Genomic DNA, 25,712 nt, shown 5'->3' on the forward strand with positions numbered 1-25,712 from the left:
AAATGCCGAGATAAGCGGAGAGCACATACAGCGCCTAGAATTCCCAAATGGTCACCCATCTGGTATTAGCCTGCTATTTATGTAGTGGTGGTCACGTGAGGTAACGGGAGTTGGGGGAAATATGCAAATGAGATACAATTAATTTTTCAAATAAAGGGTCTGTGTCTCAGGGAAAGAGAGTGTGTCTCTTTTGTGGAAGTAAGTTTTGATAGATGTGCACTGGTTTTTTATACCAAGAATTGCAAGGAGAGCATAATAGTTGGGAATTCTTTCTTTACATTCTAATATTACCAACATATTTAACTGCACTACATATATTTATGTATGTGTTTATATATGTTTAAAAAATTTTGCTATCAAGCTCCTCTGTCAGTTTCTCATCGACAGACATAAAACTTAATATATAGGGTATCTGAACCTATCTTAAACTTTGTTTGGGTTTTAGCCAGGAAAAATCAGTGCAAATGTTTGAAAATTAAAAAAATGTGATTTTCCAGGTGAAGGTCGAAAGATGACATTACGAATATGCATGCGTGGTTCATGTTTTAATTTTTAGCCTTGCAGCAGACATGTCTTCATAGCTCAGGCATTAATGTCAAAGGAAAAAGTAAATCATAAGCTAAACGTTTTGGTTTCGATTCTCAGTGGTGGCGCACGAGTCATTTTTTTAAAACTTTATAAATCATTACTATATATTGGGTCCAATATAATATAATATTTATTACAAAATCTGCATTAATCAAAATATCATATTGAAACGTATTTTACAAGCAGGCAATGCTGAGTGGCCTGCTAGTACATATATAATTTTTACATGCAAAATTTTCTTGTATCAGATGATCATTTGTGTTGCAATGTTCTGGGAAGTACTTCCTTTGGTCAGGCATGTTTTATTTTCAAACGTGCAGTATTGGTCCTTTGTAAGATGAGCAAATTCCGCAGAAATTGATGTCAATTTACTTGTTTCAGATGTATAATTTAGTAATATAGGACTTTGATACTCAATATTATTTATATATTTTAATAATAATATCTAACATTAATCATTGATCTTTGTATTTATGACTAATCTTTATTTGTTTATTTTTTTGTTTATTTGTTGCGTTTGGTATATCCGTTAAATCCCTGTAATGTTCTGTTTCTTATAAACCTAAATCCCTTTCATACTTTCCTCTGTTTTTGTTCATACAATGAGAATCACATTTTCCAACATTTAATCATAATATTCTTTTGAAATATTTTTTTGTGTTGGCTGTTTTACTTATTTTTCAACATCAGTTTCACTTCCAGCGAAAGTATTGTCGAGCAATGTCAAATCTATTCGTTCTCCGATACGTGTATCCATACACAATTACATGCATGCTGTACAAAAATTTGCTTACCTCCTGTTAAAGCAGACTTGATGCCATTTTCAATTGCATTGAGATGGTGCCTTCGAATTGTTGCAAGTTTATTCTCCTTCGTATGTACCAGCTCAAGATGTTGGAAATTTCGCTGAGAACTTGGTTCTACTGACAGTTTTATCATAACGTGATGATGTTGGTCGCCAATTGTTGTGTCTAATATTTCAGTAATGTCGGCACTGTTGATGAAACATTTGAAAAATTCTTTTGGAAATTCACGTAAACATTCATATTTCAATAATTTTATTCAGTTTATTTCATAAAATGACATTCAACAAACTGAACTCTTAATACATGCTGATCCACAGTCTCTACTTATGGCAGTTATTTAGTGCTGCCATTTTAATTCACCAAATTATTCTAAAAATGTATTACTGTTATATCATTTGAATATTCATAGTCTTATTTTGTTATTAATATATATTGTTATTCTGATATCTACATGATTCTATTGATTTTATATATCATTTTCATATTCATATTTGGATTCTATGCACTACTGTTCTCACCTTGAGTGTTATTTTCACGGATCAATTTAACCTCTGACCTTCAGGTGTATCTTGTTAAACTTGGAACTTTTATGCCGAACTCAGGGAATCTGCACAGAATTTAAAATGGAACCCTTATTTAATCCACAGAGATAGCATACTCTTGTTCCATCAACCATGACTGAGTAGAAGCCCTAAATAATTTGAAAGTCCAAAGAGTCTAAATAATAAGAATAATCAATCCTCATCTGAAACATTTCAATGTTATATAATTTTAATATAAATATTACATATACAGGTGAAATTGGCCAACAATATGTTGCATGGAGAAAAATGATGAGATAATATGAAGTATGTGTAATATGAATCTTGAAGATAAGCTTGGATCTGATGACCTCAGAAAAAGACTAAATTTGGATAGTATCGGGAAATGTGTGAGCAGACTTTAATGGTATGGTCACGTTGAAAGAATGGATGAGAGTTCTTGGTTGGTTGTTTTTGTTTTACAGCATATCAACCCTTTTTAGGTTATTTAATGTCGAATCCAATGAGTTTGAAAAAAAAAAATTATTATATTCTGGATTTTTATATCTTCAAGTAACTATTCATGGTGTTCAGTTGTTTTTATTAAAATCTTTCAGGGTTATGTTATGTTAGATTTAACCACTAAAAAAGAGAATTTGGGCTTCAAGGTATTTATATCTTCAAATATTTATTCATAGGGTTTAGTTGAGTTGCTTTATAGAGAGAAGTTGTTATTTTTGTTTTTTGTTTGTTTGCTTGATGAAATGTTTAACTTATCGAACCTCTTTAATTTGAAAACAACTGCTTGGACGAAATTCTCACCTTTTGAGAATAAAAAATACAAAAAAGGAAAAATATATATTTTTTTCTTTTTTTTTGTATTTTTTACTTTCAAAAAGGACAGAATTTCGTCCAAGCAGTTGTTTTCAAAGATATTCCTCATATTGTTAGATTTTAGATATTGTTTTCTAGCGGTATCAAGGGCTCTACATTCTACAAAAAGATGTTTCAGGGTAAATTTTCTGACAGAATGGACATCGTGGTTGTTACTCTTGTTTAAGTATGAAGGAATGTGCCAGTTTTGTATGTACTCTAGATATAATTGTTCCTTTCTTGATTTTCTAGGAGTTGATCTCCATTTTTCCAGTATGGGTTTGATTTGATATAGTGTGTTGTGTTATTATTCCACTGTTGCTGACATTTTGCATAAAATAATTGGTTGATTTTATGTTTAAAACCAGTGTGGGGAATGTTAATTGTATTGGGGTTCAAGTTTAGAGCTGATTTGGCTGATAAGTCAGCTCTTTCATTTCCTTTTATTTCAATGTGGCTTGGAATCCAGCAATTGAATTGAAATTAATGAGTTGATTCTGTTTATTAATTTGATATTTTGAGGGTATTTTGTTATTTAATGATGTTAGAACGGAGAGTGAATCTAAAAATATTAGAAAAAAAAATAAACATAAAAAATTTCTAAGATATTGAAGAACTTTCTGTTGAAAGGGCCTTTTTTAGAGGTTCTATAAAATGGGAGCGCATGACACACTACTATGGTTTTTGGAAAAGTCAGTAAAAATTTGAAGATAGGGTATTTCAGAAGAATATTACCATTTTTTTCTTGGTAGGTATTAGGTTGGGTTTTTATTTTTGGGAGTTTGCTTAATTTTAAAATTACTTTGGGTTTTTGGAGAATCCAAGGAGTTTCAGGTAGAATGTGTTCCTGGATATTTTTAGCAGGCATTTTTGATTCCTGTAGTATTGATTCCATTCAAAGACTAAAGGGTTTTATAGCTTTTCTTTTTGTTTCAAATGACTCCTTGGGTTGAATGTAATTTCATATGCTGGATTATCTGGGTGTGCTTTTAATTTAGTGTAATATTAGGCACCCAGTTTGTGACTCATTACATTTAAAGGAATCTCATAAGCCTTTGCATGAAAACTTTCAACTTGGAACGTTCTAAAAGCACTGAGTGCTATTCTCAGGCCTCCATGACAGATTGGATTTAAAATCTTTAGGTAAAAGTTTCTATCTGATTAGTATATAAACTACCATAATCCAGTTTAGATCTAATCAATGTCCTATATAGTTTCATTAAAGTTCCTTGGTTTGCTCCCCACTGTGTGAACTACCACATATAGTAGTTGTAGTCTTTTATTGCAACTACTTCTTAGGTTCTTCCAGTGGGGGATGAATGTCAGTTTTTTCATCAAATATTAATCCCAGAAATTTGTGTTTATCTACAGTGGAAATTACCATTACTCCAAGTTTCAATGTAGGGCTGTTGTGAAGTTTTCTCTTATGACAAATGTATGCATTTGGTTTTTGATTGGGAAAATTTATATCCATCTTCTGTTGCCCATTCATCGAGTTTGTTTAAGCATTGTTGGAGTTTGCGCTGAATGGTGCATATAGATTTTGATCTGCAATACACCAGGAGATAATCTACATATAAGGCAGGGTTCAAACATTTCACTATGCTGTTCATTTTAACATTGAATAGCATCAAAGATAATATGCCTACCACCAATAGCAATGGCCAACGACTCTTTATCTGAGAGTCCATCTTTCAAACTCCTTGGCCTAACGTTCACAGGAAACATGAGTTGGAACAATTACATTGAAGGCATTGCCAGGGCCGCTGCAAGAAAGGTGGGCTCTCTCTACCGTGCTAGAAAACTACTAACACCCGAAAGTATCCTGTACCTCTATAAGGCCACCATTCGCCCATGTATGGAGTATTGCTGCCACATCTGGGCTGGTGCATCTGCTACTAGTCTCTCGCTCCTTGACAAGGTTCAAAAGAGAGTCGCAAATCTGATAGGCCCTGAACTGGCATCTAAGCTTCAGCCTCTGTCCCATCGACGAAATGTTGCATCCCTCTGCCTGTTCTACAAGTATTTTAGTGGTGAATGCTCTGATGAACTGCAATCACTTGTGCCCCCACGACGCGAGCACCCTCGACAAACCCGACAGGCTACTAGATCCCACCCCCACACTGTAGAGGTCCCTAGATGTAAAAGATCTTTTTACTCCAATAGTTTCTTCCCCAGAACCGCAAGACTCTGGAATTCCATTCCAGGTCCCTGCTTCCCCAACAGTACTGACGTGCAGAAGTTCAAGTGTAACGTGAACCGACACCTTGCTGCCCAAATCCCTACATAGTACCCCAGTAGTTGTTGCCCCTGATAGTAGCCCCCTACACCAAAGTGGCAATTTGCCTTGTTTGGGGTGAAAATGTAATAAAAAAAAAAAAAAAAAAAAATATGCTTCCTCCTACTGGCTCAATGTGTTAGAGTAAGTGGATCCAATGTGAACCCTGAATTTGTGGTCAGATAAGACTCCCTTTAAAAATTGTAGGAATCTGCCTTTTAAATCAAGATTATGCAAGTCTCTCATTATTCCATAATTCCATGTAAAGTCATAAGCATTCTCTAGGTTGATAAAGATTGCTGATAGGTGCTCATTCCTGACAAATGCTTCCCTTATAGCTGCTTCCAGTCAGACTAGGTGATCAATTGTACTTCATTTATTTCAGAATCCACATTGTAAGTTGGAGATAAATTTGTTGGATTCAAGATACCAAACCAATCTGTCATTTATTATTCTTTCTGTTATTTTACACAAACAGCTGGTTAATGAGATTGGTCTATAATTTTGCAAGTTCGAATTGTCTTTTCCTGCTTTCGAGATTGCTATTATTGTGGTATTGATTCTGTAGGGAGTTGGCACAAGAATTTGAAATAAATTTCAGCTGGTCCTATGGTTGTGTTGTGGGATCTTTTAATTCGGTTAATGTAAGAAATTTATTGTTACAATAAAGGTTTTAGGTTTTTTGATTTAAAATTTAGTTTGTGCTGTTCGGCATTTTGTTTCATTGTATAAATTTTTTGTGTTATGATTTTGATTAGATGAATTTTGGAAAAAGGTTTCAGCTAGTAAGTCTGCGATGTCCTTTTTATCAGTTACTCTGGAGTTATTTTTAAGGTGTTTAATTGCAATTTTTCCAATCATCTACCATATTTCTCTTGGTTCCGAGTTGGAATTCAATTTGTGGACATCATTTTTCCAGCATTCTTTTTTTTAGCTGCCTTAATTACTTTAGCTCTGTTTAGATTGTATTCAATCAGATTTGAAGTTGTGACTCGTTTTTAGAATTTCTTGAAAGTCATTTTTTGCAATTTGACAGCTTCCCGGCATTTGTCATCAAACCAGGGTCTGCTGAGCCTGTTAGGTGCTGAGGTTTTAGGGATGCATTCATTTGCTATTTTGATTAGCGTTTCTGTGAAATATTCTACTCAGTTCTTGTTTGTCTTAGTGTGATTCAATCTATTCCTACATTTTTATTTGAATATTTGCCAATTTGCCTTATTTAGTTTCCATCGAGGAAGTTTTTTACTGCTGGATTTTGAGCTTTCTATCAGCATAATCACGTTTGACACACCAGTTCCCGTCAGATCACCAAAGTTAAGCAATGATGAGCCTGGCCAGTACCAGATGGGTGACCTTTTGGGACTTCCAGATGCTGTATGTGCTCTCCACTTATTTCGGCATTTGTTTCCAGTCGTCCTGGACTTCTCCTAACCACTGGACTCAAACAGTGCCGATTCAGAATAGGTGTGGTTGGAGATTGTCACAGAATTACACATTCAGCTGCCCCTACAGGGGGTATTCTTTCTCTTTCGAGATTGAACGGAGGCATCGATGATCAGTATTAGAAAATGGTTTTAGCAGCATTGAATATCACCGTTCATTTTTGTCCCCATTCTGAAGGTTTTCCTGTAAGGTTTTTGCCATTGCCTTAGATATTTGCTCATTCATTTTCCCCATGTGCTTGTTATAGAGCATGGTGTCATCAGCAAATATCTTGGAAACAATTTTATCAGGGAGGTAATTTATGAATATTAGGAATAATAAAGATCCTGGGTTCGACTCTTGAGATACACCTGCATTTATATATTGTTTTGATGTATGACCATCAATGATAACCTGGATTCTCATTTAAGAATGATTTAATTATGACCATATGATCTGATTTTCCTGAAAAGACTATTGTGCCATACTCTGTCAAAAGCCTTAGATATATCTAAGGCTGCTGCTTTACTTTGCCCTGCTTTATCCAGAACATGGTATATACGTTCAGCGATTACAGTTAGGGTATCTGCAGTAGAATGGGCTTGCCTAAAATCATATTGTTGGTCAGACAGAAGTTAAGCAACTGTAAGGTGGTGGACTAGAGCTTGATTAATTATGGACTCAAATATCTTGACCGAAATAGGGAGGAGGCTAATGAGACGATAATTTAATGCGTCAGTTCTTTTGCCAGAATTCTCGTAAACTGGTATCACAGAAGCAATTTTCCAGCAGTCAGGAAAGCAAGATTTGTTAAGGCATTTGTTGAAAAGTTTGGAGAAAATTGAAGCAACTTCAGCAGAGCATTTTTTTAATAGCACAGTCAGGATAAGATCAGGTCCACATGCTTTTGAGGTGTCTGGTTTGTATGATATCATGCACTTAAGAAGAGGTGACTTTCAGATCATCTAGTGTGGTTTCTGTCCACAAAGGAAAATCAGGGAGGGAGTGGTTTGCTGGATCCAATGTAGAGTTTGAGGGAAACCGACTGGCATGCATAACTTCCCGGTTATCATGCAAATAACTTGATGATTGTTGGATGGGGGGGGGGGGTGATTGTCCATTATTTACTACACTTTTGCAGATTTTCCAGAAATCATGAGTTCCTAATTCCCGCGCTTCAATGCATTTTCTGGTGGTTTTGGTGTATTCTCTCTGTATCAGAAGTCTTTGTCTAACGCAAAACAACAAAACTTTTTGGCTAAAACGTCAAGCAGAGGTTCGCTAGTCACAACTTGAGTCAAGTAGAGTTTGTTGTTCACAACACGAGATACACGTCGACATTCTCTATTCGCATGTCTTAAACGCTTCTCTCACTCCTCCCAGCGACTCGCCTTTTATAATGTTTTGGACACACCTAATTTGCATATATGGTGTAATTTATCAGCGCACACGTCTGTGCAGGCCATAAAGAGGTCCACGTGTTTGTTTAACCCCCTACAATCAAGCACCGGCCTCACTTTTTGTTTGTTTGGAGGCTTCAATGCCTTCTCAGGATAAGGAACCAGCCATCCATTGTCGATCCAGGTCTGCAGTTCCCTATCATACTCTACGCAAGCTCTGGGGGAAATCTTGTACAGTGGCACTATATTGAACAAATTCTCTGGCGGTTGTTCATCCGACCACTTCCAAGCCATAGTCCAGGACTTCGTGCACTGGTCAAACTCACGAAAATCAGGCTTATCTAGGGTGAATGCCGCGCAAACGCACTCTTCGCGTTGGGAGAATGTCACGTTCCCGGCTTCATCTATTACGACTCCACCCAGCTGCACAATTGCGTCCATTCCTAAGAGTAAATCGTACCCAAGTAGCTCCCTGTCCATAATCAGAGCTTGCACGGCTACTTCAGGTCCACTACCGATGCTTATGTGGATGACACTTTCACCGCAACAGGACAACGAGCTCCCGCCTACAGTCAGCACCGGAGTTCTTGTCATTTTTAAAGTGTCGAAACGTTCTTTGCACACAAGTGTCTGGGCGCAACCCGTGTCCACAAGCGCGTGGCACTCACACCTGTTAATGTGTATGCTCACCGCAGATAGCGCCTTGTTTAATGATGATCTGGGGAGAAGACTGGTGCTGTAACTTCCCCCTCCCACCTAACCCATTTCCCGGACAGGCGCAAGCCAGGTGTCCCCAGTTTTTGTATTTGTGACACCGCGATCAGCTAGGCTTCTGGGTCATTGACCGCGACAAAAGGCAATCACGGGCCCAATGGTTTGGGCCCCTGCATCTGAAGCAGTTAACACTTCTAGTGTTCTCACTAGCTGTAGGCAGTGGTGTAGGTGCACATGCGGCCTCTCGAGGTTGCACCTCAGCGATGACCTCCTCATCTTTGGTATCCATCAGCACGCCACAAGCCCTCTCAAGCAGCTCTTTCAATGACAGCCTTTCCATATTTAAGTTGAGGCTCACAAAAGTCCCTTTGCATGGCATGGCAATCCATTCACGAAGGCTCCCTTTATCCAACACTCCGGTGGCATTTTGCCTACCAGGCATGCTAGCCGCCGCAAATCCATAAAAAACTCATTCACGGTCTCCTCTGGCCGAAGGCGGCAGGTGGTGAACTGTTCCAATGCTGTAAACGAATCCGTCCCGTAAGCCTTTACAAGAGCACGCTTGATTTCCTCGAGGTCACTCCATTGGTCCTCCGAGAGTTGCCAATACGTCTCACGAGCTGCACCCTTCAGCCGCAGCAGCAGTACTTGCTCCACCTTGATTACCTCGCACAGCTCACACGTTAACTCTACATCCTGTAGCCATTCTACTATTGGAACGTCTGTTACTGCGCCACTGAACTCGGGGATGAGTCGGAGGTCAAACTGTCCGAGAGCCATAATTAGAATACAGCCAGAATAGCTTGTATCAGAAGTCTTTGTCTAAAGCAACAAAACTTTTTGGCTAAAACGTCAGGCAGAAGTTCACTAGTCACAAGTTGAGTCGAGTAGAGTTTGTTGCTCACAACACAAGATACATGTCAACGTTCTCTATTCACATGTCTTAAACGCTTCTCTCACTCGCGACTCGCCTTTTATAATTTTTTTTTTTTTACATTTTCACCCCAAACAAGGCATATTGCCACTTTGTTGTAGGGGGCTACTATCAGGGGCATGGCCATCAGGGGTACTGTGTAGAGAGTTGGGCAGCAAAGTGTCAGTTCACGTTGCACTTGAACTTCTGCATGTCAGTACAGTTGGGGAAGGAGGGACCCAGAAGGGAATTTCAAAGTCTAGCTGTCCTGGGGAAGAAACTACTGGAGTAGAAGGCTCTCTTACATCTAGGGATCTCTACTGTGAAGGGGTGGGATTTAGCTGCTTGTCGGGTTTGTCGGGGGTATTTACGTAGAGGGGGCACAAGTGCTTGAAGTTAGTCAGAGCATTCACCATTAAAATACTTGTAGAAAAGGCAGAAGGCTGCAACATTTCATCGATGGGACAGGGGCTGAAGTTTAGATGACAGTTCAGGACCTATCAAATTGGCGACTCCCTTTTGAACCTTGTCTAGAAGCGAGAGACTAGTGGTAGATGCACCAGCCCAAATATGACAACAATACTCCATACATGGGCGAATGGTGGCCTTATAGAGGTACAGGATACTTTCGGGAGTTAATAGCTTTCTAGCACGGTAGAGAGAACCTACCTTCTTCACAGCGGTTCTGGCGATACTCTCGATGTAATTGTTCCAACTCATGTTTCCTGAGAGCGTTAGGCCGAGGAGTTTAAAGGATGTACTTTCAGATAAAGAGTCATTGGCTATTGCTATTGGTGGTAGAGAAGGTTTCTTGTAATTATTGAAGGAAACAAGTTTAGTCTTGGCAGCATTGAATGTGACCATCCATTTATGTCCCCATTCCATTACAGATCGGAGGTCATCCTCTAGTGTTTCTGCCATTTCTTTAGATATGTGTTCATTTGTTTTCCTGTCGTGTCTGTTATAGAGTGTGATGTCGTCAGCATATATACCTATCTCACAGGCAAATTTGTCAGGGAGGTCATTTATGAATATTAGGAATAACAGAGGTCCCAGGATAGACCCCTGAGGCACTTTCACATTTATATCGTATTGTTTAGATGTACGACCATCGAGGACAACCTGGATTTTTCTCTTATCTAAGAAGGATTTAATTATGTCATGTATTCTTCTAGTGATACCATATGATCTGATTTTCCTGAGAAGACCTTCATGCCATACCCTGTCAAAAGCCTTAGATATATCTAGAGCTACCGCTCTACCCTCCCCCGTTTTGTCCAGTGACTGGTATATACGTTCTGAGATTACAGTGAGGATGTCTGCTGTTGAATGGGCTTGTCTAAATCCATATTGTTGGTCAGTCAGAAGTTTAGCATCTGTAAGGTGATGGACTAGAGCTTGGTTAATTATTGTCTCAAATATTTTGGCGAAAGTGGGAGGAGGCTAATAGGGCGATAATTTACTGGGTCAGTTCTTTCGCCAGAATTCTTGAAAACTGGTACTACAGAAGCAGTTTTCCAGCAGGCAGGAAAGCAAGATTCATTAAGGCATTTGTTGTAAAGTTTGAAGAGAACTGGAGCTATTTCGGCGGCGCACTTTTTTAATAGCACAGCCGGGATGAAATCAGGTTGACATGCTTTTGCAGTGTTAAGATTTCTTATGATAGCATGCACCTGAGAAGGGGTGATTTTCAGATTGTCTAGTGTGGCGTCTGTTTCGGGCATACCTAATTTGCATATACCACATGATATTGCTAGAGATCTACACGTGACCAGAAGCTTTAAAAGACAACAGCCGCCATCTTCAGCCTCTTTTCTTTTTCTGTCTTTCAGCCTACTGCCGAAAGATTCTCGCCCGTTTCTGAGGTAGGTCGTCTCTATGTCTATCACACTCTCTTAGCTGTCACTATTTCTTTCTTACAATTACTTCTAGCTTCTATATACTTTTGTCTGTTTGTACTGGACTTATGTCAGATAAATCTGTCGTATGCATGCTGCCTTTGAGCAATGGCAGCTGCACAGGCAGAAGTAAACCATTCGGGAGAATAGGGTTTCTTGTAGAACTTGAGTGTGGGAGCATGTGCTTCAATTGCCGCTTTGAACCATTCAGTGGTCTCATTTGCACACTGTTCTGTAGGAAGAAAAAAGATATTCTCTCATGGGGCATCTCTGATGAGATCTTTGATGGGTTCCCAGTCAACCTTCTTATAGTATCTTGTTGTTTTGAGTAATGGCTCTTCAGCTTGAAATCAAGAGTTTAGAGTGATTTCTACCATTATCACAGTATAAATCAGCATTCCAGAGTGGGCTATGGACATTTGTTACACAATCATCAGGAACTATGATCAGAAATAGATCTAGAAGTGAGGCTTGTTGATGTTGTTGATCTGGGAGATGGGTCGGAAATGTAACTGTCTGTGATAGGAAATGAGATATATAGAAGCTATGTGTTATGCTACCAGCTGCATCTGTGTAAGCAGACAAACCAAGCCAATTATTGTGTTGGACATTAAAGTTACCAAATACATGTACTTGCAGACTAGTATCAATGGAGAGTGCTGTATCTATACTGCCAGAGACTTAGTTGATTAGGGTACAGTCCTGGGTTGAGGGATATCTGCAGAGAAAATATAAGAAGCTAACACTATGTTGCAGGTTAAGTCTAAAGCACATAAAGGCCTGGTCGTCTGATTCTAGTTTTGATTTTCTAGTCAAGAGGAGGGCTTTTTTTTTTTTTTTTTTACATAGGCGTCACCACTTATCAAGGCCGATAGGCCACTCAAGGATAAGGGTTAAAAAGTGTAGAGTAGTCAAAAGGACAATATAGTAATCGATAGTAATGGAAGTTCGGTAAATTTGTTAACTTAAGTGGAACGGCTCACCAAACTTGTTCACAAACAAAAATGTGTAAGGAAAAAATTCAAGATGGCGCCCGACTCTCTTTAACATGGCACGTTCAGGAAAAGATGTTATAAATGTTGCAGCAATTCAATAACCAATGTACACCGGTTCTGCACGGAATCCAACAACAGTAAAATATCCTCACACGGCACGAGAAGCAACAGCCACACGATTCCCCGGCCAACTCAATCGTTGCTCTCCCACGTCTTTCTCCTCACCCGCTTTTATCGTTGTTCTAGGCCGGCTAAATTTGCATATTCCGAGAATTTGTGTGACTTTGCGAGACATCATACTTTACAAAAGACGGCGGCCGCCATCTTGGTCTTTCTTTTCTATTTTTGGTCGGTAACGCTGAGCTGGTCTCGAGGTAAGTCTTTTCCCCTCATCCGTTTCTCCCACGTGCCCACACAACATGCAAACACGCGGGCGCTTATCTCCTGGATGCACGTTACACTCCCCCCTGATCTGATGATCACAGAGAGCACTGGGGGGGGGGCCTTTTAGTGCTTGTGCTTCTGCGAAAAGGTACATTCACTGTTTCAGATTCGGGCTCTGGATCTGGTTCCGCCTCATCAGATGAAGTATCGCTATCAGTCTCTGGAGAGGGCTCACTGAATCCGTGCATCAGCAGCTCACCGCTAGACGCTTCACTGCTTTCTTCTGTAGTTGTGTGACGCACCTCGGTAGCTGGGCGAAGATCTCGCACATGTCGTGGGGTTCCATCGACCAAAACAGACTGCTGGCTAATCACTCCAGATATTTGTCCTCGCTTAAACTTGTCGGTGCACCGATTTCCTGGGGGCCGCACCCACACTGGATGTCCCACTTCATATCTGTTATATGTTCCCTTGTCGGCTGGCTGCGTAGTGTTGATTCCCTTCACTCCGACTCGGTACGTGTAAATAGCATTCGCAGGTGCGGTTGAAGGGGACATCTCGTCCTTTGGCATAATGTTGTACCAATATGTGGCTTCCGTAATAGTACATCGCTTCCTGGCAGCAATTCTCTTGATGCTGCGATGGCTTCTTTCAGCAATGCCATTTCCTGACGGCACATGCGCACATCACAACCGTAGTCGGACGCCCCACTCATCTAACAACTGCCGGACTTGCTGGCTACAAAACGCTGCATCATTGTCAGTCAGGAGCTCTTCCGGCGCACCTCGCTCAAAAAAAATGGATGATAGGTGGCGAACAACATTTGCTGAATCCTGTCTGGTCATCTGCCGCCACACCGCAAATCTCGTAGGCCCGCAATCAATGAGAGTTAGAAAGGGCTTGCCACTGTAATGGGTAATATCCATGGCCAGCCGCTGCCACACACTCTCAACTTCCAAGCGACCCTTCTGCCATCGCTCTGGTGCAGGATCAATAGACTGGCAAGCTTCACAATTTCTGACGATCTGTCTGACATCCATCTTGGTCACTGCTGGGTATACGCGCCTCGCAAAATAAAGGGTCCTCTTGATACCCGGATGTCCGCTCTGTGCATAAATTTTTTGTATTTGACATGGGTCAATTGCAACTGCACAAGATCGAGCAGTAATCTCCATTCCCATATTCGCGGCTTCATACCATTTGTGAGGTACTCGGGTCAGTTGGTCAGCACGATTACAATGTGATGGCACCAGAGTTATGCTCAGCGATAGCCCATCCTCAGATACCAGGTTTTTTAGCGTGTCTAGCCTTCTCCGTATTAACATTTCGCTTGCTGCCTTGGTACGGATTCGTGTCCGTCCTGAAAGTGTGTCAGACACCCAGTGGTAGACACAGAGAGAATCTTTGTACAAGGTCAACTTCTTAGACTGCCACTGCAGGGCCAGATTTACCCCCTTTACAACAGCGTCCAGCTCTGCCAGGTTGATATGCTGAGAATCTGTTACAGGCCGCAGCCAACACGCATCCTCGAACACGTTTCCTCCTTGCTCCAACGATACTCCCAACGCCAAAGAACTGGCATCAACCCACACACCTACGTTGTCTCCGTTAACACACCACCGCCCACAGGCAGGGTCCTTCTTGTTCACTCTCTCCAGTGTCTCTTTAATCATCAGAGTTAGTAGGACATCATCAGATATGTCATCCCAACCCGTGGTTGTTAAATTTGCTCTGCGTTTAATTACACCAACAGCTGCGCGGAGCCATCCACAGACCGGTAAGTGACCAACAAGTTTTCCACACCAAGAAAAAAACGGTCCGCCTTGTAACGAGGTTGGGGATGCTTGGAATTTCACTGCCACGCCTCCATTGTAGGGTGCCATCTTCTTCATAAACATCCAATCCCAATACACGTGCTCCTTCCCTTAAACGTTCGGGATTCTTGCATTCCAGACCAAACTGAGCCAATTTTCTTTGACACACGACACAGACTGTACATCTTCATTGACGTATACGTCATCAATGTAAGCTGACGTTGAGTCCCTCATGGGCTTTTCTTGGGACAATACTGTGTTGACAATAGTCTTCATGATCTATGGTGCCACATTTAAGCCAAAGCCGAGGCGTGTAAGGCAGTACCTCTGCCCCTGGAACCAAACTGTCTGGAACGGCCACAACGTCTCATCAACTCGCACCTGTAAATAGGCTTTTCGCGAATCCAATATCGAGACATTAGTGCCTTTCTGACGCCATTCCCTCAACTTGCTGGCGCATACGTCAGCATCGGCAGTGTAGGCTTCAATATGCTTGTTAAGCTCCCTATAGTCCAGCACGGGCCGTACTTTCGACTTGTTATGCTGGACTACTGCCATCAAGGGTATTAGACCCTTGGGAGGCCCAAGCTTGTCCTCAGGGTAGGGGATTAACCAGCCATCTTGGATCCACGCCTTTAGTTCCCTTTCGTATTCTGCTCGGGCCTCACTAGGTATAGGGTACTCTGTAACCCCATTCTTGAGTTTAGTCGGTGCCATTCCCTCGGTCCACTTCCAAGATGCAATCCAGGCCCTCTTGCGCGAGTCGTAGTCCACTGTAAAATCCGGCCGATCGATATGGAGCGCTGCACACACTGGGGCCTCCAAGAATTGCCCCTTTCCATCCCGATGAATTGCGACTCCCCCCAGCGCCTTGATGGCATCGTATCCGAGCAACAGGTCAAACCCCAGGAGATTTCCTTGGGTCACGAGCAAATTGATCTTAGTGGCTGCACCGGTGTCCCTATGCAACACATCTACAGGACTGTGATCTCAGAAAAACCCACCGGATATGCATGCAGGGTCCTTTTTCCATGCTTGACATGGCACTACAACCATCTCAATATTATACAACAGATCATAGAGCAGCCACTATATATGCTACCAAAGAGTTAGGGCTCTTGTACTGTTAGTCGGAATACAGCAGCCAGACAAACTGTCAACTGGTACCCTCAACCCGTCAAACAAAAATCAACCCAATCCAATTGCATTGACATATGCTATTCAAGCACCCCCAAGATGCTCAGTTCAAGGGTATCTTTTCGGGTACAAATATTTTAGGAGGAATGCATGAAAACTGGATCTTCCCTTGACTTAACAATAAGTTTTTAAAAAGTTTTTATTTTATTTTATTTTCTAGAAATTTGTAGTATGTTTGCGTCTAGTATCATGCTGAAATAATTATTTTTGGAAAGAAACTGAAGTGAATTACCATTTTTAATGTAAAAAAAATCTTACAAATATTAAAAGGTATTACTAGTCAGAATCAAATACAGATTTATCAGATTAAAAGGTGTTACAAGGAAAATCCAACAAGATAACTTCACATATTTAGAAGAGAAAAGATATTTCTTATTTAATAATCTCTATTGTAAGCTGATAAATTAGGATTCCTTAATTTCATTTCACATTCACCATAGAATTTCTGAGGTTGTGTGATTACTAATCTTATAAACTCTTACGAGAACAATTATTTCCGATGTGGAATCATGTAAATGTAAGATGCAAATTTCACGTTTTGTCTGCTGTACTCTTCAACCTTCTTCAAGTGGTGTAGTTTGGAAGTTGGCAATTCTTTATTTACTCCATTGGCTCCACAGATTGCTCTCATGCCACATTCTAGATCTTTTTTTTTTTACAATCTCTAAACAAACAGTTCACTCCAGAATTCCCAGAAAGTTATTATTTATAACAGCAGGAATGGTTACTTGGTTGGAGAATACAACAGCCAAAATGCTATGGCAATGACAATAAACAAGATTAAAAAAAAACATATGCAAGAAATATGATGAAAATTTGTTTTACCTTTTCTGAATAGTTTCTTTGTAAGCTACTTGGAGTGGACCCAATTGTGCCTCTATTCCATATTCTTGGTGAATTCTATTCTGCACAATTTCTAAATGTAACTGACCCATCCCACAAAGAATGGTCTGTCCAGTATCGGTATTAAGCTTTGCAGAAAGGCTTGGATCTTCACGCTGTAAACATTCTAAGGCATAATCAAGGTTTTTTTGAGAGGAGAGTGATGGTGCCTCAACTGAGCAAAAAAATACAGGTGTTGGAACTTGCAAACCAGCCAAAACAGGAGAGTCTGAGGAGTCTTTGTCATCTGTTCTGATGAATTTTTCTTCTTTTTCTTCTTGTATAGATTTACTTTTTCTGTAAGCTCTCTCAGCTGCATCAGCAGCACGAACTGATGAAACCAAAGTATCACCTGTAATTGTCTGCAAATGTTTAAACACAAAAATAAAAATCATTAAGTTAAAGGTTCAAGTTCTTTTTTCTGGCAGTAGATGCCAAAACAACTGATTGTAAAACAAAACATTTATTGTATTAATTGAACATAGTTTATAATGATATTCATTAGACTAATCATATGCATATTAGACTATCCAAAAGTTTTAGGAATGATGATAAAGTCATAAAGAGCAATTGTTTTTTTTTTTTTTTTTTTTACAAATCTTATACAGCAAAATTTTTGTATATATTGGTATTCTTGCTTTAATAGGACACAAAATCAAAATACCTGAAACAAATTAGCCATTTAAATATTTTGTTAATATTTGAAAATTTTTTGTAAAGAATTTTGAAGCCTTAAAACTTTTGAAGTTTTAAAGTTATTTAAACTAATTTTTAAATTCTTAGCAAATTCTCATCTAAGTTGGAAAGCTTTCGAAGCTGTCTACATTCAATTATTTTATAAATAGAAAATGTTACAAAATCATCTTAAACTTTATTCATAGTTTTAAAACAATTTAGTTCAATTAATAATTTAATTAACAAACAATATTGTAACTTTGTATTTTTATTAAAAAAACAAAACAAAGAAAGGATTAAAAAAGAAAAAAAGAAAATCAAAATACTTCCCAGACAATGTCAACAAGGTAGACCTAATTTAAAATAACATTTTATTTGCCTTTTTGATCTGTCATTAATAACTTTTTAAATTTTTAAATTTGTCATTTTTTATTGCATTTTCACCCCAAACAAGGCACAATGCTACATTAATGTGGAGGGCTACTATCTGGGACATGATTTGAAGGGTGTTTAGCAAGATGTCTGTTTACATTAGCAATACCACACCATTTTTTTCTTTAGATTGAATAAACTCAAATCAAGCATTATTGAAAAGAGCATAAAAAACAAAAATAATATCTTTACGTTTTTAAATTGTCCCTTTAGAACTGGAGTTATGACCATTCAAAGTATCAAAAAATGTGTGGTTCACTGGACATTTTGCCTATTCAAATATATACAAGCTTGTGACTGAAAATGGTAGGAAATTTGCACAATTTACAGACTGACCCATCTTTAAAAAACTATCTTCAGATCTTTAAGATATTATGATGAAGTTTTGAACATATTATCATAATACCATGAAAGTTCAGTTGGCGTTATTTACAACCATCTCACTTGGTAACTTACAAACTAATTAGCATCCTAATTTCAACTTCATTTAACATTTTAACAGATTTAAGTAGAAACATCATAAAAACAGCTAAGAAAAATGGTAAGTAAAGCTTTATCATCATAGGAAGTATTATTCTGATGGACATTATCATCATCATGAAAAATCCAAGATGGTGACTAGGAAATCCAAAATGCCACCATGACGTGATTCAAAGAAATTAACAAAATATGGCTTGTAGCATATCAAATTAAAGGAAATTTTGTACAGATCAGAATTATGTTTTCAAGTACATTATACTAATTAGCATAATTAAGTTTCATTTTAATTGCTTCCAGTAGAAGTATCATAACAAAACAGTTTAAAAAATGGGGGGTAAAACTTTATCATCATGCGAAATGTTATTCCGATGGACTTTATCATTTGTCATCATTACACCGTGAAAAATCCAAGATGGCAACCAGAAAATCCAAGATGGCCACTACTACACGATTCAAAGAAATTAACAAAATATGGCTTGTAGAATATCAAATGGAAGGACATTTTGTAGAGATTACAATTATAATGCTTTCAAGTTCATTAAACTAATTAGGATAATTAAATTTCATTTTTAACTGCTTCAAGTTACCATGACAATTATCGGGTGAGTTTCTACCACTATTTTGTATATTTTTTATCTTTAAGTCATTGTCGAAACTTTAAGAGACATCGCGGCCATTTTATTCTTGTTTTCATGTAACGCTCGACACTACTTGTTTTTTGATCAGAAAAAATATTTAGAACACCAAAAATTTATCGAGTAGGTAAAAGCGTACTTGTCTTTGGTAACATTTATTTTTTAGCCACTTTTTCATACCTCTGTGGATTGTAAAACAAACCCAATAAAAGTTATTCTTTTACTTAACTGGATAAGTGGTTTGTTTCCTTTAAAAGCATGGTCATTCTCAGTCATTCTTTTTCAAATAATTTATTTTTTAAAAATATTCTTTTCCTGTCGATAATTAAAAACTTTTTTCTAAATAATAACAAAAATAAAATGAATACATTGTTCGTAAGTTAGTTGACGAACGCGTGTTTACAGATTTTTTTGTTTGTGCGACGACACACAAAAATTCTCATGTTTATAAGCGTTTGTCAGTATTTCTAACGACTCTAGCATAAAGTTTTTATCCAATTCTTTTCAAATTTTAGAACAAAGGAAATTAATATTTTCGCTATTAAATAGTGTTTGAACACAGTTTCTACCTTTATTTATCTTTGTACTACAAAGCGTCAACTTTGAGATATTCTAACTTTTGACTGGAAAGATGTAGGTGTTGTATTCAAATTCCGTAGCAAAGACAATTCTTTTCTTTAATTAACTAAAACTAACTAACTAGTTAGAAAGGTTGTCGATGAATACAACTTCTGCTACTACTGAACACACCCTGACCGCTTATTTTCAAAAAGTGATCTACCGCCAGCGGGCATGCTATGCTGACAGGTTTCATCGTTAATAGTCAGATTAAAATAGCGATTTCTTCGAATATGCAAATCACAACAAAAATATTAAAAAACATTTTAAAGTAAATTTTATTGTGAATCCAGTTATATAAGTTTTATTTTGATGGAGATAGGAGAAATATACTTATTACTGATTTAAAAACTATGAGTGTCAAATTAAATAGCAGGGTGCACTTTATCCAACGCTGAATGTTATGGTGTCTGGTATTTACATGATACTTCTGCATGTCAGTACACCTAGGAAAGCAGGAACCTGGAAGTCCAAAGTTCCGCAGTCCTAGGGAAGAAACTATTAGAGTAGAAGACTTTCTTACATGTGGGGACCTTTACTGTGTAGGGGTGAGATTTTACTGCTTGTCGGGTTTGTCAGGGATATTTACATCAAGAGGGTACAAAGGTGTGTAGTCCATCGGAGCATCTATCATTAAAATACTTGTAAAACAGGCAGAGAGATACATTTCATTGATGGGACAGCGGTTGAAGCCTAGCTGACAGTGCAGGACCTATTAGGTTGGCGACTCTCTTTTGAACCCTGTCTAAGCGTGAGAGACTAGTAGCAGATGCACGAGCCACAATTTGTGACAACAATACTCCATACATGGACGAATGATGGCCTTGTAGAGGTACATGATACTCTCAGGCACAAGTAACTTTCTAGCACAGTAGAGAGAGCCCACCTTCTTTGCAGTAGCTACGGCAATGCCCTCAATGTATATATTATTAAAGGAAAGAAGCTTAGTCTTGGTAGTATTGAATGTTATCATCCATTTTTGTCCCCATTTCTCTACAGACTCTAGGGTTTCTGCCATTGCTTTGGATATGTGTTCATTTGTTTTCCCCTCGTGTTTGCTATAGAGCGTAGTCTCATCAGTAAATATTACTCATCTCAGAGACAATTTTATCAGGGAGGACATTTATGAATATTAAGAATATTTATAATTATAACATAATTTTAACATTTTTTATTTGTCATTTACAATTTCAAAAAATTTTAATTTGTCATTTATAATTCAAAATTTTTTTATTTGTCATTTATAATTTAAGAGTTTTTTTTTAATTTATCATTTATAATTAAAAAAATTTATAATTTAAAATTAAAAAAAATTAAATTTGTCATTTATAATTTAAAAAATTGTTTATTTGTCATTTATAATTTAAAAAATTGTTTAATTTGTATTTTATAATTAAAAAAAAAATTATTAGTCATTTATAATATACTTTTTTTAATTTGTCATTTATAATTGAAAAAGTTTTTTAATTTGTCAATTATAATTTTTTTTAATTTGTAATTTATTTAAAAATTATTTCATTTGTCATTTATAATTAAAAAAATTTTATTATTATTTATAATTAAAATTTTTTTAAATTTGTCATTTATAATTAAAAATTCTTTTTAATTTGTCATTTCTAACTTAAAACATTGTTTAATTTATCATTTATAATTTTAAAAAACTTTAGTCCGTTAGTTACAATTTAAAAATTTTTTTTTTAATTTGTTATTTCTAATTTTAAAAAATTTTTATTAGTCATTTCTAATTTAAAAATGTTTTTAATTTGTAATTTATAATTAAAAAATTTTTTAATTTGTAATTTATAATTTAAACATTTTTTAATTTTTCATCTTTAATTTAAAAAAAAATTTTAATTTGTCATAATTTTTTTAATTTGTCATTTACAATTTAAAAAATTTTTTAATTTGTCATTTATAAATTAAAAATTTTTTTAATTTGTCATTTATAAATTAAAAAATTTTTAATTTGTCATTTATAATTTAAAAAATTTTTTAATTTGTCATAATTTAAAAATTTTTTTTAATTCATTTATAATTTAATCTTTTTAATTTGTCATTTATAATTTTTAAAAATTTTAATTTGTCATTTATAATGTAAAACTTTAAATTTTTCATTTTAAATTTAAAAAGTTTTTAAATTTGTCATTCGTAATTTAAATTTTTTTTAATTTGTCATTTATAAATTAAAAATTTATTAATTTGTCATTTATAATTAAAAAAAATTTTTTTAGTCATTTACAATATTAAAATTTTTTAATTTGTCATTCAAAATTTAAAAATCTTTTGAATTTGTTATTTATAATTAAAAAAAAAATTAATTTGTCATTTATAATTTAAAAAATTTTGTAATTTGTCATTTATAAATTTAAAATTTATTGGTCATTTGTAATTTTGTCATTTATAATTTTTTAATTCGTCATTTATAACTTTAAAAATATTTTTATTAGTCATTTATACTTAAAAATTCTTTTTAATTTATTATTTTTAATTTTTTTAATTTTAAATTTGTCATTTTATTTTTCAGTTATTTATTTAAAAAATTTTACAAATAGTAACACAAAAACAAAACAGACCATTTTATTATTTCCTATATTTCATGTCATTAAAATAATTCTGTTTATTTTTTTGTCTCTTATTTCTATTCTGTATTCCTTAAAACACAAAATATGGACTGGATTTATGCAAGCTAGGTGACATGCATAAATCAATTTGGTTTGTTTTTTCACCCTGGGTTCCATTAAAGCAATAATATCATTTTATAAAACCAGTCTTATAAATTCTTTTGTTTTGTTACCAGTTTATTTTGTTAAAAGTTTTGTAAATATAAATTAAAGCATAGTATACCTCTTTAAATCCTGATACACATACGATATTCCCAGAAGACATGCGAGATATATCTTTGAACTCATCAGCATTAACTTGCAAAAGTCTGTTGACTTTTTCATTTTTCTTCTGATTCACATTGTATAGTGTGGTGTTACTCTTTATTTCTCCATTATAGATTCGCAGAAAAGTCAGCATCCCTCTTTGTTTATCGTGAATGATTTTAAAAGCTAAACACACTAAGCTTTCCTTATAGAAGTCAATAAAATCGTATTTAATGTCAAGTGGACTTGGCAAGTAGAGAGTTATGGCATCCAGAAGATGTTGTATCCCTTTGTTTTTCAAAGAGCTGCCACAAGTAATAGCTACAGCTTTCTTCAGCAAAGTCACTCTTCGGATGGCTGAATAAATTTCAGATAATGGTATTTCATCTATGCTGTCTGTGTTTAGTACATATTCAGCAATTCTGTTGTCAAGATCAGACAGTTGACCAATCAGTTGAGTTCTTTCGATAAGTGCATCATTTAAAAGCTCACCATCACTCTGGTCAATTTGCTGGATGGTATATTCCCTGCTGGCTTTGGAACTATCCGAAAACCAACACAATTTCTGCATAGTTATCACATCAACAATTCCTTCAAAAGTGCCACCATTTTTAAAAGGTATGGAAAGCAGCAAGGGTTCAGTTTTCAGTTTTTCTCGGACAGATTTTAAAGAAAGTTTCACATTTGCATTTTGCTTGTCCAATTTGTTAAAAAAAATAATGCTTGGGATGGAATAACGTTCAGCCTGGCGCCACACTGTTAACGTCTGGGCTTCTACACCTGAATAACAGGAAATTTGAAAAAACAGGTTTAAGAAAATGGAAAGAAAAACAATTGTTTCTTCAGTAAAGAAAGTTCATAAAAAATTTTTTAAAAGTAATAATTGTTTACTCTTATATATGAACATAAAGATACTGAATGGTTCCTTTTTGTCTACCTTTACATGCCTACCATCAGGAAGACCCAGCATTTCCCTGGATTGAATGAGGAATGTTATGTCCTTTTGCACCCAATCCATACCACCGTATTACATTTATTTTTATGGTTTTAAATATTCAATTTTTGTGGTAGCATTCAAAAATGTTCTTAGCATTGATTGGGTGAGGATATATGTAACTTTAATCCAAATAAATGTGAGCAAGTCTTGAGGTGAATTTAGCAACTTTTTTTTTCATACATAGAATAGTTTTTTAAATTGCATCCAAGTATTTTTATAAGATGCAATATTTGTTCACTTGTCATGCTGAAGTATGAAATAGTTATATGTTTGTGAATCTCACATGCTTAACTTAGAAATAGTATTTTTAAATTGCATACATATCTTTATAATAATATATATTTGTTGACCTGTCATGCTTAATTTGAAAATAACATTTTATAATTGGAGAAATCTAACTATATTCACAAGATTCTATATTTGTGGATCTGCCATGCTTAAATTTAAAATACTTTTTAAGTTGCATCCTTATAAGCATCTTTATATTTTAACAAGTTTTAAATAGCATTTTTAAATTGCATCCATGTATCTTTAGAAGATGTGATATTTGTTGATCTGTCACACATGTTGAATATATTATTTTTAAATTGCATCAATCAAAGCATATTTATAAATGGTTATACTTAAGTTTAAAATAGTATCCTTCCAAATATCTTGTGTCTAAGATTTGTATGATTAAGTTTAAGAAAATAGCAATTTAAATGGTATCCAAGTATCCCCATTGTAAAGTATGAAAGACATTATACTGTTCATTGTTGAATTTCACTCAAAAGCCAAAATGGCTACCTACATCTCATCTTATATAATCATAAGAGGTAGAGAACTCCTGGGTACTATTTCAACACAAGATAATTCTTCTACTTATACATGTACCTTGCCATATAACTACAAGAAGAATTGTTATTCATTTATTTATTGCAGAATATTATCATCTTTTAGTTATTGTTTCTAGTCATTACAGCCAACTATTTCTCTGGCCTTTGTCAGAAGAATTGTTATGTTCATCTTTGTGTGCACCAGAGAACTTGTCCAATTTTTCATGCATTTGTGAGGACAAGTTTTTTGATGCTCTTGTTGTCTCAGTGGTGAGGGACTGACCGGATGTGTTGCTCTCTATTACCCTTGTGGTATCAATTTCTGTTTCATCATTAGGCTCGCTGGAAAACTTGACATTACTGTTCTGTTTAATTTCCATTGCTCCCTCAAAGGTTTGTTTATATAGGGTTTAAGAATTTGTGGATGGATTTGAGGTTCTTAGAGTAGCATGATGTGGGCCATCCACAACTGAGATTGTTTTACGGAGAAACTGACGGCTGAACAGTATCACTTGATTGCTTTCATCCACTTGCAATTGTTAAGTATCATGTGTCATCACAACCCTCCCCATCGTCATCTATCGATGGAGGTAATTCCAATTTTGGTTCTTGATTTACACAAACTTGAAATTCCTGCAGTGGACAACAATACTAGTTATATAATTGTTTGTTCCGCCTTTTGGTTTGTTTTCAACCCTTGTTTGCCTATTTCTTTCCATTGTTTTCGTGCTTGATATTTATCTCTTAAGACTGGAAGATGGTCTTTAATGACTCAACCATATGGTATTATGGCTGGGAACATCTCATGGTCCTCGATGAGAGTATTGCAATGGGATAATAATACCCAAGCAGTTCGATCGTGGCACAAGCATCTGTAGCTGTCCGTTTTATCGGCTAGTATATATTTTGTTGTCCTAACAGTTTACTCTATGCAATCATTATTTTGAGCATAATACACTGATGAGGCATGTTTCCATATATCCCAGTTCCTAAAAAAGGAGTCATGCTTCTGAGATTAAAAATGGTGGTTCTCTGTCCAAAGAGATTTCTTCAGATGAACCGTAGGTACAGAGCCAAGTTCTCAAGGTGTTGCATATGGTTTTGGGCCATCTCCAACGCCATGAGGGCCACTTCCACCCATTCAGTATATTGATCAGCATACATCATATAGTTCCTGCCAGTATAGCAATGAAGTCCACCACAACTTGTTGAAATGGAAATTTCGGGTCTGCTGGTAACATCAAGGGCTTCCAGAGTTGAGATGATGCAAGTGTGGCACTAGAATCTGGTTTCTCTGATACTAGTATCCAGACCTGGCCAGAACAATCAGTTTTGCATTTGCCAGTATACCATTTACGCCTTATTGTGCAGAATGAAGTGATTCCAATACCTCTGCACAAAGTTGTCACAATGTCAGGATTTTGTTGCCTTTAATAATAACTCTAGGCAGTATAATTCTTCACATATAGGCCAGAAAACCCAACCTATGAGTGAGAGGTTGTTATGTC

The 25,712-nt window shown here is 36.3% G+C and overlaps 1 protein-coding gene across 2 annotated transcripts in view; it reads right to left on the bottom strand.

The window, feature by feature from the left end:
* Positions 1–25,712, bottom strand: part of LOC145243546 (ribosome-releasing factor 2, mitochondrial-like) — a 110,340-nt gene that overhangs the window by 39,494 nt on the left and 45,134 nt on the right. For both annotated transcript variants that reach the window (XM_080106524.1, XM_080106525.1), the window contains exons 4-6: positions 22,370–23,172; positions 16,629–17,047; positions 1,383–1,582 (exon numbers count right to left, since the gene is read on the bottom strand). In XM_080106524.1, the coding sequence (XP_079962650.1) occupies positions 1,383–1,582; positions 16,629–17,047; positions 22,370–23,172 (1,422 nt within the window). The remainder of the gene's footprint in view (positions 1–1,382; positions 1,583–16,628; positions 17,048–22,369; positions 23,173–25,712) is intronic.

This window comes from Euprymna scolopes, chromosome 22, assembly GCF_053919585.1.
Source record: "Euprymna scolopes isolate OS-2025 chromosome 22, ASM5391958v1, whole genome shotgun sequence".
Taxonomy (NCBI): domain Eukaryota; kingdom Metazoa; phylum Mollusca; class Cephalopoda; order Sepiida; family Sepiolidae; genus Euprymna; species Euprymna scolopes.